This window comes from Thermobia domestica, chromosome 6 (genome assembly GCF_964235325.1).
Source record: "Thermobia domestica chromosome 6, izTheDome1.hap1.1, whole genome shotgun sequence".
Taxonomy (NCBI): Eukaryota; Metazoa; Arthropoda; class Insecta; order Zygentoma; family Lepismatidae; genus Thermobia; species Thermobia domestica.
Window position 1 is genome coordinate 188,234,253 of NC_137459.1, and position 21,025 is coordinate 188,255,277.

The 21,025-nt window shown below is 39.8% G+C and overlaps 1 protein-coding gene across 2 annotated transcripts in view; it reads left to right on the forward strand.

Annotated features, from left to right (window-relative positions):
• Positions 1-21,025, forward strand: part of LOC145688366 (uncharacterized) — a 335,311-nt gene that overhangs the window by 241,666 nt on the left and 72,620 nt on the right. For both annotated transcript variants that reach the window (XM_081762515.1, XM_081762516.1), the window contains one exon: positions 7,646-7,899. In XM_081762515.1, the coding sequence (XP_081618641.1) occupies positions 7,646-7,899 (254 nt within the window). The remainder of the gene's footprint in view (positions 1-7,645; positions 7,900-21,025) is intronic.

The window sequence follows — 21,025 nt, forward strand, 5'->3', positions numbered from 1 at the left end:
TGGGCAACTGGTAGCCACTCATTCCTACATTTTGACCTTCGATTTACATACATTGCCGCCCACTCTGCGTGTTGGCTATCTCCAATTGAAGCTTCGACCATATATACCGTTGCCATTGCGATGTTTTAAGTGTCAACGCTTTGGTCATTCCGCCCCCACTTGTAACGGATCCGCCACTTGTGGTAACTGTGGTGAACCTTCACATGGCTCTGAGAAGTGCAACGCCTCTTCTAAATGCGTAAATTGTAATGGCGCCCATCCTGCCTGGTCACGGGACTGCCCTAAGTTTACAGAGGAGAAGGCGATTAAAGAACTTATAGTCACTGAGAAGATCTCTGCTGCTGAGGCTCGCCGTCGCGTGACGCCCAAGATGCCTGCTGGTGGCAGTTATGCTTCCCGACCAAACCTGTCATGTAAGTACCCAGACTACCTTTGCTGCTGCTTCTGCTATTGGCTGTACTTGTGGAGCATCTCAACCATCTTCTAGTGCAACCAAGTCTACAGGTACCATGACTCGTTCGCGGCCTTCTCCGTCGCCAGCCTCTCCTGCAATATCTACCTCACCTCGCTCTCGACGCGAGAAATTTCTGAAAACTACGACAACTGCTACTTCTACACCTCCGAAGGACAAGAAGAAAAAAGGTTCTCAGTCAACGTCTGTTTCCACTGGCTCTTTGAAAGCGGCTCGTCAGCCCTCTGTTAGTTCTCCTAACTCGTAGAAACCTAAACCATCTTGCAGTCCCTTTGCTGATGATGCCTCTTCTATGGATGGTGTGGAAGAAGACACCTGCGAAGCTTTTCACGATGTGACTCCGCGACGCCGTAAGAAAGGAAGTGGCAAATTTCTTGTTGTCGATTCTGTTTAAATCATGGCCCTGCTTCAATGGAACCTCAACGGCTTTTCCACTCACCACGAGGAATTTCGACAGCTTCTCTCGCTCTTGGATCCGATTATCTTCTGTTTACAAGAAACTCATTTCACACCTACCACCAACTGTCTTCTTCGTGGCTATACTGTCTATCGCCAGGATAAGATGACTGACGGTCGTGCTGCTGGCGGTGTTGCCATTGGTGTCTCTGGCCTATATTATTATACACTGCTCCATCTGACTACGACCCTTGAGGCGGTTGCAACACGAGTGTTTCTCCCGCAGCCTGTTACCATCTGCTGCGTCTATCTCCCGCGTTCCACGGCCTTCACTGCCGCTGATCTGGACAACCTCTATTGCCAGCTTCCAGCGCCTGTCATTCTGGTTGGTGATTTCAACGCCTACAATGTCTTGTGGGGATCTATCCGGACCGACCCTCGTGGCCGAGCACTGGCCACTTTCATGGCGAACCAGCCCTTGATTCTTTTGAATGATGGCAGCCCAACACACTTTTCCGCTGCCACAGGGACTTTTTCACATATTGACCTGTCTTTGTGTAGCCCAGCCTTAGGAGCTCAACTGAAGTGGCGAGTACATCCGGATCTTTGTAGCAGCGACCATTTTCCCATTGTACTCACTGGACTTCAGCTCCCTCTACTGGGATCGTCGTCTCGCTACAACCTGCGTCAGGCCGGACACACTTTTCTGCGGCCTTTGATTTTGTACCGGATCCTAGGTGGTCTGTGGATACTTACTGTGCAGCTCTTCAATGCAGCATCCAGATGGCAGCTGATGCGGCTATTCCTGTCCATCATGGTCTTCCTCGTCGTCGTGTTGTTCCTTGGTGGTCCGCAGAAATTAGTCAAGCTATCCGTGCCCGCCGACGAGCCTTGCGTGCCTTTCGACGTGCTCCTAGTGAAGTCAAGTTAGCTGAGTTTCGCCGTCTCCAAGGGCAACCCTCATCTACTGGTGATCCGGCCTTGCTTATTGAGGTCATCTTGTAACGGAGCAGGATCGAATTGTGGCGGATTTGGGTCGCCATTTTGCTGATGTCTCCAGTTCTGGAAACTATCCTCCTGCCTTCCTGCCTGTGAAACAGCGTGCGGAGCGTATACCCCTTGCCTTTCGCTCTGATAACAGTGAGAGCTACAATGCACCTTTTAGTGCTGATGAATTGTCTTCTGTTCTACGCTCTACGAAGGATACTGCCCCAGGTCCGGATACTATTCACTATGCTATGCTTCGGCATCTCCCTCCTGCGGGACTTCACCATCTTCTTACCCTCTATAACCGGATCTGGACTGAAGAGGTTTTTCCTAATGCCTGGCGTGAAGCCTATATCATCCCGATCCTGAAACCGGGCAAGCTTGCAACGTCTTCTGCCAACTATCGGCCGATTGCCCTTACCAGCTGTCTTTGTAAAGTCCTCGAAAAGATGATCAACGCCAGGTTGGTTTGGTTTTTGGAGCATCATGGCCACCTATCAAATTTTCAGTGTGGATTTCGGCGGTATCGTTCCACCACCGATCATCTTGTTTCTTCTTGTGACTGCCATCCAGGACGCCTTTCGACATCAGGAGCATCTTGTCGCCATCTTTTTTGAACTGGAGAAGGCCTATGATACGGTCTGGCGTTATGGTATCTTGCGGCAAGTGCACGCATGGGGCATGCGTGGACATATGGGATTTTTCTCCAGCATTTCCTCCGCGAGCGCTCTTTTAGAGTGAAGCTTGGATCCACACTGTCTCGGTCTTTTTCTCAGGAAACTGGTGTTCCGCAAGGCAGTGTTCTCAGTGTGACTTTATTTGCTGTGGCTGTGAACAGTGTCATGGCCGAACTTTCACCTTTTGTGCATGGGCTGCTGTATGTGGACGACTTCACCATCTACTGTCGGTCACACGACCTTCGCACTATCGTTCGCCAGCTACAACTGACGCTTAACCGCCTTCACCATTGGTCTTCCCACACCGGCTTTCAGTTCTCCTCACTAAAGACGAAATGTGTACACTTCTGTCGTCTTTCAATCCGGATCTTTATTTGGGCCCTATTAGTCTGTCTTATGTGGAGAGTGTTCGTTTTCTGGGCCTTGAGTTTGATCGCCGCCTTGCATGGACTGCCCATATTCGCCAGCTGAAGTATAGTTGTCTCCGTGCGATGAACTTGCTGCGCCTGGTTTCCCATACCACTTGGGGTGCTGACCGTGTTGTGCTGCTTCGACTATATCGGAGCCTCATTCGCTCTAAGATGGACTATGGTTGTGTGGCGTATGGCTCTGCCCGTTTGTCTGTCCTTCGTCACCTGGACACTGTTCACCATCTGGGCCTTCGCATTGCGACTGGTGCTTATCGCACAAGTCCGATCCTCAGCTTATACGTCGAAGCCAACGAACCATCTTTGGATCATCGTCGCCAGTTGTTGCAGCTGAGATACTTGCTTCACCTGCGAGCTTCTATTGACCACCCGTCTAGTTTCACCCTGGATGCTGGTGCTCGTCTTCAACGCTATCAAGTCCGACCCACTTGCACCCGGCCTTTTGGCATTCGTGCCCTTGAGCTTTTAGCTGACCTTGACGTCGATCTCCCTGCGCTTTCTCCGCTGGGTTTCCTGCCTCTTCCACCTTGGCAGCTTTTGAAGCCTGTGGTCAATCTCCACTTGTTGCGGTTCAAGAAGGCGACTACTACCGATTTGGAATATCGGCAACAGTTTTTGTGCCTCCTCGACTCTTATCGAGGCCACCGTCTTATCTTCACTGAAGTGCTTTTGTCCTGGATGCCCACCGTTTCAGGTTCCAGCTTCATCCATTCTGCACAGTATTCACTGCAGAGATGGTTGCCATCTTGGAGAGTCTCCGCCATATCCGCCGTCGCCATCTTCGCCGTGTTGTGATCTGCTCTGATTCCAGCAGCGCCTTACATAGCCTAGCCGATGTCACTTCTACGCATCCGCTGGTCCAGCACGTCCTCCTTACTTGTCATTCACTACTTGCTGAGGGCCATGATGTAACGTTCTGTTGGGTGCCTGGCCATGTTGGCATCCCTGGCAATGAGATTGCTGATGCTGCTGCGAAGGAGGCTGCTGTTGCTGGTCGACGCTGTCTTCTTCCTGTTCCTAGCTCTGATGTCTGCTCGGTGTTTGCTCACGTTCTCGGTCAGCGCTGGCAATCCTCCTGGGATGAGCAGATTCACAATAAGCTGCATGCAGTGAAGCCCCGCCTTGGAGTCTGGTCGACGAGCTCCCGATCATCTCGCCTGGAAGAGCGGACTTTGGCCCGCCTTCGGATTGGACATAGTCATCTCACTCATGCACATCTTCTGCGACGTACGCCTCCGCCTGTGTGTCGTCATTGTGGTCAGCCCCTGAGTATTCGTCACCTCTTAGTGGAATGTGTGGCTCTTGCTGCTGCCAGACTTTTGTTTGGACTGCCAGCTGACCTCGCTTCTGTTCTCTGCGATGATGAAGCCACTGTGTTGAAGCTGTTCCAGTTTTTGCGGCATTTGCATGTTTTGACGGCGCTTTGACTTTCTTCTGTGTTCCAGTGCTTCCGACCTCCGATCTGTGTACCATCTTCCTTTTAGTGCTAGCGAGTGATAGTTTTAATGTATGACCTTTACGCACATTCAGTGACAAGTCTGTGTTTTCGTCGTTCGTGTGACTGTTTCTTCTACAACCAGTGACGGGTGCAAAAGACCTTTGTTGTCGAGGCACCCTCCCCAACCCCTTTTCCATTCCATTCCTCTTTAAATGAGGTTAACATAACTCCACGTAAAAACTTTTTTTCTGCTGACCGTGATTCATTTTGTATTACATTTTGTCCTAACATACCAACTTCTAACAGAAATTCTAGTCCTGCAAAACATGTTAATAGATTGTGGAAGAGGACTCCATGGGATGATATCTGTCGCACCTTAGATCTTTTTCCATGGTATTTGTTAGAAAATGGAACCATCGATGATGCTACAGCGCTTCTTACTGATACCTTTGTAGCTGCTGTTGAAGACTTTCTTCCTCAAAAATCACAAATGCCATCTAAGTTCCTTTCTTGATTTGATGCTGAGATTCTGTCTGTTCTTAATAACAAGAAGCTCGCGTGGCCACTCTGGATACAACATCCAAATCAGTTTACTTACAATAGTTTCTCACAAAGTCGTCGATACGCCAAGTTCCTACTTAGAGAAAGAAAAGAAAAAAAAAAAAAAAGACAATAATTACGTCTCCAACATTGCAGCCTCGTTTTGTTCGAGACCTAACAGCTTCTGGTCTTTAATTAATTCAGGGAAAAATAAAACTAGCATACCAAAGAACATCAAATATGCTGGGAACATAGAGCTGAATCATTCAATGACTATTTTTACAGAAATTTCTCCACCCAGACGGTACTAAATCCTTTTCCTGCTCTTGAAGCTGTATGTTCCCATTCTCTATCCTCGATTTCTACTACGCTCCCTGAAATCAAGTCACTCTTGTCAGCTCTACCTGACCATCGTGCTTTTGGACCTCACAATATTTATACAATCTTCCTTCGCAATACAGCCACATCAATTGCTTACCCCGTGTTTTTTTTTTTTTTTATTTTTTATTTAATAGATGTTTTACAGAAGCTCCCCCTCCCCGCAACTTTGGAAACAGGCTAACATTATTCCAATCTATAAATATGGCACTAAAACTGATGTATGTTCCTATAGACCCATTTCTATTCTCTCTCTCCGTTGTCAATTCTTTGCAAGAAAACCATTAAGGACACACTTTACAAATTCACAGCCCCTTATTTGAAAATTGCACAACATGGCTTCGTGCAACAGAAATCATGCCTCTCCAATCTATCAGAATTTCTTATTCATGCTATAAACTGTATTTCAGAAACTTCTCAACTGAATGTGATATATTTAGATTTCTCCAAACCTTTCAGCAAAATTGACATCCATCTGCTTCTTTACAAGCTAACCAACATATAAAAGATTATTTTACTGATTGAATGCAACGTGTTATTATGCCAGATGTATCATCCAAATTTGTCCCAGTTCTCTCTGGAGTTCCCCAGGGTAGTGTTCTAAGACCACTGCTATTTCTTCTTTACATGGATGATCCCTCTTCCTGTCTTTACCATCTACGAACATTCTTCACTCAGCTGACGATTGTAAAATTTTCCATAAAATCTCTACCATAGATGATGCCCTATTTCAACAAATTCTTACTAAACTTACTGATTGGTGTGCGACTTGGAATTTAAAACTAAACCCTCAAAAAACTTGTACTCTTAGTATTTGAAGAAAAATAAAAAAAATCACACATATTTTATTAATAACAGTCCTATTGAAAGAGTCACGACACATAAAGACCTCGGAGTATTATTTGATGAGAAACTCTCAATTGCTGATCACATCATCTTTACTGTTACGAGTGCTATAATAATACTGAGTATTCTTTAAAGATTTACTGAAATTCACGACCAAAAATCACTCAGTATTTTCTTCAAAGCTTTTGTATCTTCTAAAATTGAATATTGCTCACCCACATGGAATATGGCCTGTGCTTCAGACTTATCCCCTTTAAACTTTTTTCTTGTCATTGTCAAACAAAGAGTTCCTTCAGTGCGTAGTCTTAATAAAACAGAGCTCCTAAACAAACTCAATATTCAGACTCCACTTACTCGACGTATAGTTGCACACTTACTGTTTCTCCATAAAACTATCAATAGGAAAATTAACACCGAATTGTCGGTCTCGGTTATTAATTTTTGCGTAACATCTCGCCTTACTCGCAATCATACATTACTTACATATGTAACGCACAGATTATCAATTATACGACCTTTCCTTATACTTCAGGCTGGCATCATTGTATAATAGTTGATCAGATGTTGATATTCTTTTTTACTCTGAAAATCATTTTAGAAACAAGTTAAAGTCTCCGTAAATATGATTCATGTTCTATGTATATATAAATATGTTCTTTTGTTATTTTTTATATTTTATTTTTTTTTTCTTGTTTCATTTTTGTTACTTCTTATATACGTTGTTTCAGTGTAAAACGGACATTGATCTGTATTTGAAACACTTATAAATAAATAAAATAAAGCGCAGAAATTGTATAAAGGAAGTTCGAGTAAGGAGAATCACTCGTATTTTATCTTCAAACAAAAGTTTCTGATAATGAAATCAAATTTTGGTATTAAAACATTATTTGGTAACGTTTTTAAGGACGTATCCTGCTTAAGAATAAAAATTACAAAAAAATACACATCATATCTTGGGTTCGACAATATTGATATTTGGAAATACTTACGATCCCAATTGATTAATATCGAGCTCCTCCGTGACTATATAGTTAACATATGCGCCTTGTGGGGAAACCTGGATTCGATTCCCGGTGAGAGCTCTTGTGGCTCGAATTCCACATTAAGCTGTAAGTCCACGTCCCATTTAGCCTCGGTGCTGAAAGGGATGCTAATTTCGAATATAATTTTTATGCAGGCATTCTACATTGTATGGATTCACTCCAATAGAATGGAAAATAATGTTTATTATTTGGTTATCTTTTATTTTAGTTAAGAAAGATACTTTATGCATTCCAATTCTAATGTTGTCTTTTGCAAACACTAATTGCTTAAAAAATTCGGACAGTTTCTGCAGTATTTGATAATAATTTGCCACGCTCGCACTTGATGTCGAGCAGAAAAAAAAGTAACGCTATTGAGAAAATGTAAGTTAGACTGAACATGCATTTAAAACTTTCAAAGTGAAGTGTATATTTATGTATTATTATTATTATTATTACAGGATAACTACACCACTACGCGAAGGAGGCTTAGGAGGTAAAATAAACTTTCCACTAATTTGTGACAAAAGTGCCTCCGTAGCTAGGAGTTATGGTGTCTTTAATGAGGAAAGTGGTAATTCTGTTTACGGACTATGTATTATTGACCAGAATCTGATTTTAAGATATATGTCTGTCAACGACCAGCCAGTTGTAAGATCTATTGATGAAATCCTAAGGATTGTTAGAATGCTTCAACATGAATGCTCGATTGCAGGTAAGCAATGACTTCTGAAATTTGATTTGCCACATCTACATACTAGCAAATGGTTACTGCACACTGTAACTGAAATGATTCTGTGCCACAATAATTTCCTCCTCACTAATCTGCCCGCATGCAGCAACTATGCACTCCATCATGTTGCTCCTTGTAAGGCGATGTTGGTAAACGATTTCTTTAAGTCCTCCTCATAGATAATAATCTAAACATGTTAAGTCTGGTGATCTAGGAGGCCAGGGCACAGGTCCACTCCTACCTACCCAGCGACCACGAAACATTGCATTCACTTGATTCCTCGCTGTTAGTTCAAAATGTGCTGGGCAACCATCTTTTGTAGCCACATGTGCGTCCTGATGTGTAAGGAGACGTCTTCGAGAAGAATGGGCAATTGTTCTTGCAGAAATGTACGGCAAACAGCATCCGTAAGACTCGCTTCAAAAAAATAAGGTCCAATTATTCTTCCGCCGATGATTCCACACCACACATTCACAGACCATCTGCGTTGCTAATCAACCTCTTGCATCCACTGTGGGTTTACGACGGCCCAATAATGCATGTTGTGACGATTTACCTGACCATCACTTTTAAATGTAGCCTCATCAGACCACTCTACTATTTCGTCAAAGAATCGAGCATTTGCATGCACTTGAGCCTGAGACCACATGCAAAGTCGAGCCTGCTTTGAAAATCAGTGCCATGTAGCTCTTGATACAAGGACATGATAAGGATGAAATGTGTTAGCCTTCAAAATCTTTGACACCAGAATCGCGAGCAACTTGCCTGATACTCATGTGAGGATTAACATGGAAGGCTGCAAGTACATCAGCAGACCTATCTCGAACTGGCCGAGCTATGCGTTCATTCCTGTGACTGTTAGAATGCTGAACATTTCCACTTCTGCGTAGACGTTCGGCAAGGTTGCGAAACATGTCTTGAACAACGTTCCTGATCGGGATACCTAGCAGCATACACACGAGCAGCAGCAGAACTATTTCGTTGGCACTCACTCAGCACCATGAGCATATCAAATGCTTTTTCGTTTGTGAAAGGCCAACCTTTCAACTTACATGCCACGATTCGCCAATGCGAAGTAATTGACAGAAATGCACACGACCACGAGGAATGTACGTTAACAAATCCAGACTTTTCACACAGTCCCTTCGACGACGCAACGTCTTGCAACAGACAACGGTGAATGAGACCAAGATTGGAGTGGCGTATTCATGTTATCAGTGGAAGCACACTAGAACTGGCAGAAGAACTAGGCACACCTCCACCCGTGCAACAGAACTTGCGTTGAACCGGGCAGTGTGAAAAGCTTACGGGCAGTCAAATGGAACTTGCTTCTTTGTGGTACTGTTACATGCCCGCTTTTTTTTTTTTTTTTTTTTTTGTGTGTGTGTGTGTGTGTGTGTGTGTGTGTGTGTGTGTGTGTGTGTGTCAGTCAGTCAGTCAGTCAGTCAGTCAGTCAGTCAAGTGGGCAACTTCACTGGTACGTTTCAGTTCTGCATGACGAACAAGAAATTCAGGGTTTCGATATTGTTATCGTCGCCATGTTGAAAGTAGTTAGTGGATTCCAAAATCGTGTTCGAATTTTGTAACATTGCAGTGACCTATGCAACGAGGTATTGCTCGACCCCCCCCCCCTTTTTCCATTTGAAATTTTCGAGTTCTGACCTTACTTTGGACCCTCTTTTTTGGGTCACGCAGTTTTTTCATTTTTTAGACCCTGAGTCACCATGTGGAATATCATTGGAAAGCGTGTGTCTTGCATTGCCCGAAACTGTGACGGTGCTTACATTATCTTAATTAGTAAACTCGGTATACTCTATTTCGCGTACCCTTTTTTGAAAAAACAATTGGTACACGGAAAATAGTAGGTAGTACGGCAAATGTTTCGTAGAGTAATCTTATTTTTTCCCCCACCTTTGCAAATGTGCATTCAAAACATCGACATATCGTTCCTATTTGAAAATCGCAAGAACGGGGCATGTGCCCCCCCCCACCCATCATTACACCAGGAAGGGGGGCTTTCGGGATTTTGTAAATAATTTCTACGGATTTTTGGACCCACATTTGTGATGCAATTTTTCATTTCAACTTGATAGCATGTACTGTTCTCGAGAAAAAGGTAGTGTTTGTGTCGCTCTGGAATACCCTGTGTGTATATATATATATATATATATATATATATATAGGGTGTTAATGAACTATACCGACAAACTTTAAGAGGTGATTCCTCACATCAAAATAAGAGAAAAAGTTCATATGGACCTATGGCGAAAAGTGCATAGTTTCAGAGCTAGGCTGTCCAAAATCGCGAAAAAGCTAAGTTTCAAGAGGCCCTATTTCAAATTCGAGAAACTGTGGATGTTGGTCATTCTCAGCGTAAAGTAAGTCATGCGTACACAATCCAAAAATGCATATTTCATTAATGTTCAATAGACGTGCAGATTATTCCTGCAGGGTGAAATTCCCAGACATGCATCAAGCGAATTTTGAGATGTGCTCTCACTTTATGATTGGTTCAAAGTAGGTAAAGGATAAACCTTGATAGCAGTGAACACGGAATGCTTTGGCGCGATGTCCTAAGTGTTAAGGATCGTCAGCAGTACAGTCTCTCGTACTCGGAAAAACGCATGGTGTGATGATTTCTTCCACGCTTATAAGTGAAGAAATCGTGAAATATACCGTGACGAAATACATATCATTACACGTTATTCCGAACACACACACACACAAAAAAAAAAAAAAAAAAAGAAAGAAAAGACAGTTCCTAACACTTCCGCTTTCCCTCTGAAGCATTGGATGTCCATTGTTGTCAAGGCTTATCTCCTGTCTACTTTGGACCCTTCTTGAAATCAGGGTATATCTGAAAACTTTATTGAAATATATCTGAGAATTACACCCTGTAAGGAATACTCTCTACACCTATTGACAATTGATGAAATATGCACTTTTGGATTGTGTGTATATGCGAGACTTCCTCTAGGCTGATAACAACCACCATGAACAGTTTCTGGAATTCGAAATAGAGCCTATTGAAATTTAGTTTTTTCGCGATTTTGGACAGCCCTAGCTCTGAAACTATTCACTTTTCGCCATAGGTCCATATGAACTTTTTCTCTTATTTTGATGTGAGGAATCACCTCTTAAAGTTTGTCGGTATAATTCATTAACACCCTGTATATATATATATATATATATATATATATATATATATATATATATCCCCCATCCTCCCCGATGTTGCGGGTCACGGCATCGGAAGTGTCACTGTTTATCTCAGCAACCCCGAAACCTATGGATTCGACACTCATATTGGCCATTTTCGATCATTTATATATATATATATATATATATATATAATATGGGGTGTTGCAAAATAAGTGTTACAACTCTTGCGAGGTGACTCCTGCGGCTGAGACAAGAAAAAAAGTTCTCTTGAACTTTCGGCTATCGGACATAGTTTCGGATCTACAAGGTGCCGAAAGCGTGGGAAAATGACTTTCGGACGCCAATAGTTCGGAAACTATCCAACGTAAAGAGGGCGGGTAAACAATTCACTGAAGAAGTTATACCTGCTGTATTGAATTTTGCATGTTTCACAATCCTACCATGCATGCGCAAGGGATTCCCCAAAGGAACGCAGGGAGTCCCGGATAATCTGCCAAATGAAAATTCGTCTAAATGGATATGAATTCATAGGGTTTCTACCAGGTAACAATAATTCGTTTGTATTAAGTCGATATCTGGAACAAATACAAAATGGCGGACACCTTCATGCCCGTTGTGTGTGGTTGCATAATCACCAGGTACGGATGCTGGCCAACAGTGAAGTTCTGAGTATTAAGTGTAGCGAATTTGTACTCAAATGTTCTAGAAAGACATCTGGAGTGTCGGTAGAGCACAACGGATATAGTAGGGTGATTCACATGTGTGGAAACACGTAACGAAATGCCCAGAAAAAATACACGCATACTAAGTAAACGTGAGCTCAAAGCGTCGGAAATGTAAGGATTAGCGTCAAGAACATGAAAGCCTTTGCAATTCACCAATAATATTCTCTCAAACCGATGCAATATGATGTGCACGGTTGCATACCAATAAGGATGCAACAACTGAGGCCAAGTTGAAATTGTGCAAGGGGACTCACTAAGAAACTGGGCAAACTAAATGAATGTCACTAGTGGGATCGCATGATCGATATTGAAATGTGGCCAATGTGTGTTTTATTTTGTTGATATCGACATGTAGCTAATGGACAAATGTCAACATGTCTCACTACTGCTGGGACACCGTCCCACGTGGGAAAAATATGAAAATAACTATTCGGGACTTGAATCTGAGGCCGTGGGCTCCCAGTAGGATTGGAAACTGTGTCCACAGGAGCGAAAGCGAGCGCTCTAGCCCTGAATCTCGAGGGAGCCTCAGTTTCTCTGTATTTATTTCTTTGAGGAGTACCCACTTTGGCAAGCGCTCTTGTACAGCCTCCCGACATGCTTGTGCAGTTTGATTTTGTTACTCCTACTGCACAGTTTTAAACAAGCAGAGCTTTAAGACGTTTCTTCCTATTTCTCATGTCGTTTTATTCTCCATAGGTATGGTGTTCCAGCTGTAATGTTACATGTGCCAAATTGGTTCATTTTCGTCTTTGTCTTGGCATGTGCACTGTGTGTAAGATGCGAATTTCTGGAGATATTTTCCTATACTTCGAGTACCGGTAGGCTACGTCATATGTCCCAGAAGACGTGAGACATGATACAAGTTTATTTTCACGCTCTATCAGAATTTGAACCATGGATTAAGAGATTTCTTTTCATATGTGTCGACTGTGGGACAATGTCCCAAATAAAGAGGGACATTGATGCAATCGTGTTCTAGTTACGTTCTACCAAAACGTGCACCAAATAATAGCAGAATGTACAACGTTATTTTCCTAGTTTTTTTGTACGTGAGACGGTTTCCCAACAGTTGTGGGACATGTTGACATTTGTCCATTAGCTACATGTTGATATCAACACACACATTGTCCACATTTCAATATTGATCATTCGATCCATTCATTTAGTTTACCCAGTTTCTTAGTGAGTCCCCTTGCACAATTGGCCTATGTAGTTGGAACCTTATTGGTATGCAACCGTGCACATCATATTGCATCGGTTTGAGAGAATATTATTGGTGAATTGCAAAGGCTTTTATGTTCTTGTTGCTAATCCTTCCATTTCCGACGCTTTGAACTCACGTTTACTTAGTATGCGTGTATTTTTTCTGGGCATTTCGTTACGTGTTTCCACACATGTGAATCACCCTACTATATCCGTTGTGCTCTACCGACACTCCAGATGTCTTTCTAGAACATTTGAGTACAAATTCGCTACACTTAATACTCAGAACTTCACTGTTGGCCAGCATCCGTACCTGGCGATTATGCAACCACACACAACGGGCATGAATGTGTCCACCATTTTGTATTTGTTCCAGATATCGACTTAATACAAACGAATTATTGTTACCTGGTAGAAACCCTATGAATTCATATCTATTTAGACTAATTTTCATTTGGCAGATTATCCGGGACTCCCTGCGTTCCTTTGGGGAATCCCTTGCGCATGCATGGTAGGATTGTGAAACATGCAAAATTCAATACAGCAGGTATGACTTCTTCAATGAATTGTTTACCCGCCCTCTTTACGTTGGATAGTTTCCGAGCTATTGGCGTCCGAAAGTCATTTTCCCACGCTTTCGGCACCTTGTAAATCCGAAACTATGTCCGATAGCCGAAAGTTCAAGAGAACTTTTTTCTTGTCTCAGCCGCAGGAGTCACCTCGCAAGAGTTGTAACACTTATTTTGCAACACCCGATATATATATATCCCCTTCCCTCTCCCAAGGTGCTGGGCTAAATTTGGATTGAAACGATAGGTAGTGTCATTGTTCATCTCAGTGACCCCGAAAACTGTAGATTCGACACTAATATCGGTCATTTTCGATCAGTTTTAAATGTCTCTCCCTCTTCCCACCTTCCCCTACCTTGTTCCGTCAAAGTGAAATGAGGAAATGCATCCCAGGCCCGAACCTTATCTGTGTTGAAAATTTCATTGAGATTGCTCGTTTGGTTCAAGATGTATTAAGTTTTATTTATTTTTTATATCTTATCCTCCCCTAAGTTACACCATCAAAGTGTATAGATAAAAACACTCCCAGGCACGAACTTCATGAATGTTGAAAATTTGATCGAGATCGGTCGAGTGATTCAAGAGATTAAGAGTCAAACATAGTCACTTTCAATTTAATAATACAGATAATTAAACGAAAACGTATGTAGAAAACGTCTTTATTAACTGAAATATCAATTTCAAAATTGTCCTTATCAATAGAGCGTCTCGCACTTAGATTGCAGTACAGGAGTAAATGGCAATGCTTTACCTTATGCCCATTGTTGCCAAACTTAGCCTGAATTTTAAAAATAGTTTGTTTTGCTAGATATAAATAGATTATTGTAGAACATTGTATTATATTAACAAAAGAGACACTGACCAAAGCTTAAAACTTTACTTTATTTTAAATTATAATTTGTTAAGGAGACGAATCACGCAATTAATTGGGATAAGACGGAAGTATTGGAGATGGAGAAAAGAATGATAATAAGGAAGTGGAAAGAAGCGGATTGGATAAAGAAGGTAGGAAGAGATAAACTGATGAACTGGACAGGGGGCTTACCAATTAATGAATCATGGCAAGGAAGTTTGAATAACATAGAGAAAAAAAAATAAATAAATAAAAATAAAAAATAAAAATAAAAATAAAAGGCCCTTATAAGAACCAAAAATAAAGGAAGTGATTAAATGGAAAGTGAACACGAAGACATAGGATGGGCTGAAGGCCTCGGTAAATAAAAAAAAAATAAATAAATAAATAAATAAATAAATAAAAATAAAAAAGTACAACAATGACTCTATATATGACTGTTAAAAGAATTTAAAATTTTTTTATAACAATGAATATATATATGACGTTAAAGAATTTAAACTCTGTTATAACAACATTTATATATATGTCTGTATTTTCATTAATTTCGATCGTGTCTGAAGAAGGATATGCTAGATATCCGAAACAGTTACAAATTATAATTTAAAATAAAGTAAAGTTTTAAGCTTTGGTCAGTGTCTCTTTTGTTAAAACAATTAATCCAAAGCCATGAATAGTCTTACTATTGTCTTATCTATCAAATAATCTATTTTTCTCATACCAAGAAGAATTTTCAAGTATTGAAATAAATTGAAATAGTGAAATTTTGGTAATGACAAATTCTAATGTCACTTTAAATATATCACGTCATAAGTTCGGAACTGTAAGAGATACGAAGTTGAAACTTATACAGCTATTAACACTATTTGGTGCCAATGTTGAAGGAGTTTGTATTCAGAAAGCTTTTTGAATCTAATCTAATATAAATAAAATAAAGAGTTTGTTTGTGTGTTTGTCTGTCTATCTTTGTGCGATCTGGGGACCAGACGAGTGGACCGAGAGTTACCAAAATTTGGTCACGGATACCTTGGTCCAGATAAAGACGATTTTTTTTTCAAATTTCGAACCAGGGGGGGGGGTCTCAGGGAGCATTTATCAGAACCGGCTTGGGAACCAGACAAATTGACCGAGAGTTACCAAATTTTGGTCACGGATACCTTGGTCCAGGCCCCAGACCAAGGTGAAGAGTTTATGTCAAAATTCGAACCAGGGAGGAGTTTACCGGGACATGTAAAAGTAGTAGAAAATGACCGATATTAATGTCAAATTCATAGTTTTCGCGATCGCTGAAATCAATGGTGAAACTCCGATCGTATTAACTTCCAAATTCACTCTATTCGGCTCCGGGCCGGGGGTCAGCGGTGGGGGATACCGAGACATGTAAAACTAATCCAAAATGACCGATGTTAGCGAAAGCGAAAACTACGGATTTGACACTAAGATCAATGGTGACACTTCCATTAGCGATGACTTGCAAATTCAGCTACCATTTTATGCAGGCCGGGTTTCAGCGAGGGGGGGAGGGATACCGAGACATGTAAAAGTAATCCGAAATGAACGATGTTATTGTAAAATCCATAATTTTCGCGGTCGCTGAGATCAATGATAATACTTACACAGGCGTTGACTTCCAAATACAGCCCTCATGTGAAGAATGGGTATATTCAGCTAGTTTTAAAATTTAAAAAATAAATAAATAAAATGTAAGAGAAAGTGCGTATAGTATTGCAATGCAATATCTGAAAAGTTGACTAGTGAGAAACGTTTTTTATTTTTCAGGTTAGGATGGGTTGCAAAGCGAGAAAAATATTGAAAAATGATTAAAGTTATTTTTAATTTTTAAAACAATTCGCAGGTCGATATCTTTCTTTATTTAGGTTTTATGACTTCTAGAGTTAAGAGTCAACTTTCCAAAGCGCGCCCATCTGACCAGAAGAAAGGCAGTGACAAATCTTGCCAATGCTATTTTCCTTGTTATATTTGTTTTAAAGTTACTGATGTAGAGTGTCGTGCTATACCGATGAGTATTACTGTTGATGCCATGCGAGCACAAGTCTACTGCTTAACCGAAGCATGAACGCAAAATCGAATCCTGGACCACACCTACGAGAAACATTGCGTTAACTCCACCCAGTCTTACATTTCTCTTACTTCACTCGCTCTCCTTGAGTTCATATATATATATATATATAATATAGGGCCGGATCCAGGACTTTCTGACTAGAGTGCACCAATCACACTGAAACTATTCAAAGCAGGAAGTGAACACTAGTGTGCTTATGATTCTGCGATCTGAAACACTTAATATATAAGTAACATAGCCAAACAAGTGGTTTTCTTTTCCAGTGATCAAACTTTTTAATTTTCGTTCAGTTCTTTACATTTGTGTCTTCGAGATTTGAATAATAATTTCCGCTCTGGGTTCGTTTAACTATAGCATTCCATATGAATAATTGGACTCATCTATGTACCGCAATGTTTTTCTTGTCTCTGTACCAAGTTCTCGGTATTATGATCCATCCGCTTGATCTTTTTCACGATCAGTTCTGTCTGGTTTGCTGGAAACCTAACTAATTCTTCATCCGTCCGTACTGTCATATAAATAAAAGAAGACTCTAAAATATTCAAAAAAAAAGAAAGAAAGACTTAGTTACTAGGGAGACCGAAAAGGTTCATTTTTCTTATTTTTCCAAGTCGGAATACCGCGGAAAAGTTGCGAATTTGGGAGGCTAAAAGGAGTAAAATAAATAAATAAATAAATAAATAAAAATAAAATCGGTTTGTACCTTCCTGTCGCCGATATGCTTTATAAGTTTGCCGAAATTTAGGAAAGTCTCATGTTTACGATAATTTTCAACATTTTTAAATTAGTCTCTTCCCGAATGTAACAGCTCAAATTCTTATGTATTAGAAGCTCAGAAAATAATTTACAAATAAAGGTAGATCGTAGTTCAAGGAAAAAAATTACTAATGACAGATTTTTTTTTTCTTTCTTTATTGAAAACAAGGTTACATGTTTAAAAGCAAATTATTTTAGACCATTAGTAATATTTATAAACATTTTTTATTGAGAGAACTAAGTTCGTTTTTGAAGAGTAAGTCCAAGAAACTCATGTTGGGCAATGTAACATCCCAATTTTCACTCATTCTTAGCTAAAGGTTTGAAATCGGATTTATGGGCAAAGGTAAGCATGGTTGGCCTTGACAGCAGAGTCCTTCTGATTGACCTGAGCATGTTACAACGAGCGCCTAAATTTCTTAGAATTGACAATCGTTGGGCGAGTAGAATATCTTGACCGATTTGAACATTTCTTATTTCTAAATCATTATTGGTTCAAATAAAAATCGATTAACCCTTTACATTTAAATATTGATAAGTTAAGTAAAATAAAAAAAAATTATCGTAGAAATTTCGTATTTTCTCAATAACGAGTCATGCCATTTTGTTCATATTTCATAAATAAATATTTTATTAATAACTGTATAATATTGTATAAATTTTTCCTTACGAAAAGAATCATAAGGGGTAGTTTTCTCTTGGGGATGAGTTTATTGTCAGACTTTCTCAGAAACTACACGATTTATTCATATTTCACAATATTTCATAAATAAATATTTCATTATTATTCTTATAATGTTGTATATATCACTTCTCTGAGAATATCCAATCTTATTTATTTATTTATTTTCTTTTTCAGTTTGTAAAATACCACTCAAGCGATTTTGTATTATTTTGTAAACAAATATTTAATTAATAACTTTAACATATGGGATGTTATTTCCTATGGAAAAAATCCACAAGAGGTACTTTTCTTTCAGGATGAGTTTGCTTTTGGTGACGTTATCCCAGAACGCCTTAGAACTTTGTTCGTATTTCGTAATTAAATGTCTCATTAGTAACTTCAGAACATAATTTAGTTTAAGGAATAGGAGCGAAAAAATTTAGTGCGGTGACCTATTTCGTTACTACCCTGGCCAGGGATTTCAGAAAGGTTAAGGAAAATAGGCAACACATTCGGGATTAATGTTTCGGTTAAATTTAGAACAAGTTTCAAGTATTCTTTGTCAGTTTATAAGAACTGTTACAGAGACAAATTATCTTCTCCACAAATTTAGACTGCTTTTTGTACTTGTACCGAGTTTTATAGAAGACTGCCAAAAAGAAACATCTCTACCAGAGTTAAAGAACATAGAGATGCAAGGTGCGAAGAACCCCACCTCAGGCTTATCAAAATATCTGCAGGGAACAGGGCACTAAATAGAACGAGTTCTACGAGTGGCTGTTTTACATTCTTGTTCCACCAACATTGAAAGGAGTCGTTTTTTATTAGGACCGAAGATCCTAAACTTAATTTAGACAAGGAAAAGCTAAATCAGAAATGGGACAATAATTTCCAATCAAAAGAAAAATACTAGGGATGGCCAAATTTTTCCGGAATCCGGATTCCGGAAATTTTGTTTTCCGGAACCGGAAAATTTACTTTCCGGAATTCGGAAAAATTCCGGATTTCGGAAAAATTCCGGAATTCGGAAAAATTCCGGAATTCAGAAAAATTCCGGAATTCGGAAAAATTCCGGAATTCGGAAAAATTCCGGATTTTGGAAAAATTCCGACATTCGGAAAAAATCCGGAATTTAGAAAAAATCGGAATTTTTCCGAGATCCGGAATTTTTCCCATTTTACTTTCCGGATTCCGGAAAGTAAAAATTCTGGAATTGGCCATCCTTAGCTAGTAGCTGTTAAAAGAGAAACACAATAATGAATAGGCTATATATACTGTATTAATTTCTTGTAGTTGGATATGTCTTTATCATTTACGTAGGCAACTGCTACTGCAGTTATTTACTACTTTATGAGAAAGGTCTTATTTTCACACACAAAAAAGTCGCCGGTATGTCTCAAACATTATCGCGTTCCCACCTGCAGCTGCTCCAAAGCACTGCAAACTACTTTTTAACCAGACGAAAGGCAGTGAAGGAAAATAAATCTCAACAAATATTCTAATAACATTCGCTTATTGTCAACATACCTACAGTGAGCGCAGAAAGTGTTCGTGTATAGTGTTGTAAAAAAACGTTTTTTATTGAAAAAAAACTTCACAGAAAAAAAAACATCGTTCTTTTTCATGTTTTTTTTTCAAATGTCTGTTTTTTTTTCTGGCAGCTATTATTTATTGATTTATCTTGAAGATTATTAAAATAATCAATAGAACTTGAATCGAAGCCCTCGTAACTTACAAATCGTTTGTTTCCTTGTACCTATACGAGCAAAATCGTGTGATTATTCCATTCGGACCCAGATCATTTTTGGCGTTTTCCTACTTTGTCAATTAGTGACTTATTGCTCAAAAACCATTTACCCTATTGATATGGTTAAGACCTTGTTTTTTAGAAAAGGAATGTGGCTATTTTTTGGTGTACATTACATTGTAGTGTTGCGAGCGGGTGGGAAATTACTGAGGGAAATGTAGGGGTGAAAATTTACAAAAAATCCCTAACCGAATTTCAAGATTTTTGTATCTAGCACCACTGATGCCATATGGGTCTAAGTCACCTAAAAAAAATTCTTTGGTGGTTGACAAGGTACAGTGAAAATCTAAAGTCGCTGGCTTCCATTCAAAGAGAGAAAGAAAAAATTCTGTTTCCATACACATGAAATGTTGACACTTTTTACGCCTCAGAAGCAAAAACCAACAGATATGCCGGGGCTACAGCTTCTCTAATTATCCTATTGAAACTTTTTATGGTGCGTTCTGTATGCTAAGGAGAAGGCTTTCAGGTAGTGGTACATTTGTTGCAACGTAGCGAGCAAGAGGGAAATAATAGAGGGGAAAGGGAAATTTGCCAAATTTCTTTACTTAAAATCAGGAATTAATTGTTTTGGCTGGAAACACTGTCATAAAACAGACGTAAAGTATCTGAAAGTAAACCTTCGTACCCCAAGAATACTTCCTACAAGTATCATGGCGATATCTAACAAAGTAAGCATGATTTTTTAAAAGAAAAAATCTCATTCTACCTCAGAAATTCACAATTTTCTTAACATTTACAGAACATAGTTTATTATAAGCCTTAACTATACTTCCCCTAATTATTCTACCGAAACTTTTTATGGTGTGCTGTGTAGGCCAAGAACGAGGCTTTCAGACAGTGGTACGTCTGTTCGAATGTAGCCAACAAGAGGGAAATAATAGAGACAAAAAGGGATTTTTTCACAAAATTTCTCCCTAAAATCGGAAATTAAAATTTTCTGTAGCTGGCAACAGTGCTAGTAGACACACACAAACTATCTTAAAAGAAGCTTTGGTATCCCTATAATATACCCTACAAGTATTGTGACAATATCTAATAAAGTAAGCAGGTCATTAAAAATATTTCAGTCTACCTAAAAAAAAATCACAGTTATCTTTCCACTTAGAGAACAAGATCTACTGTAAACCTTAACTGTACTTCCCCTAACTTTCCTATTGAAACTTTCTATAGTGCGTTGTGAAGGGTAAAGACAAGACTTTCAGATACTGGCACTTTTGTTCCTATGTAGCCAACAAGAGGGATATAATAGACAAAACACGTAACTTTCCCCTAACATATTG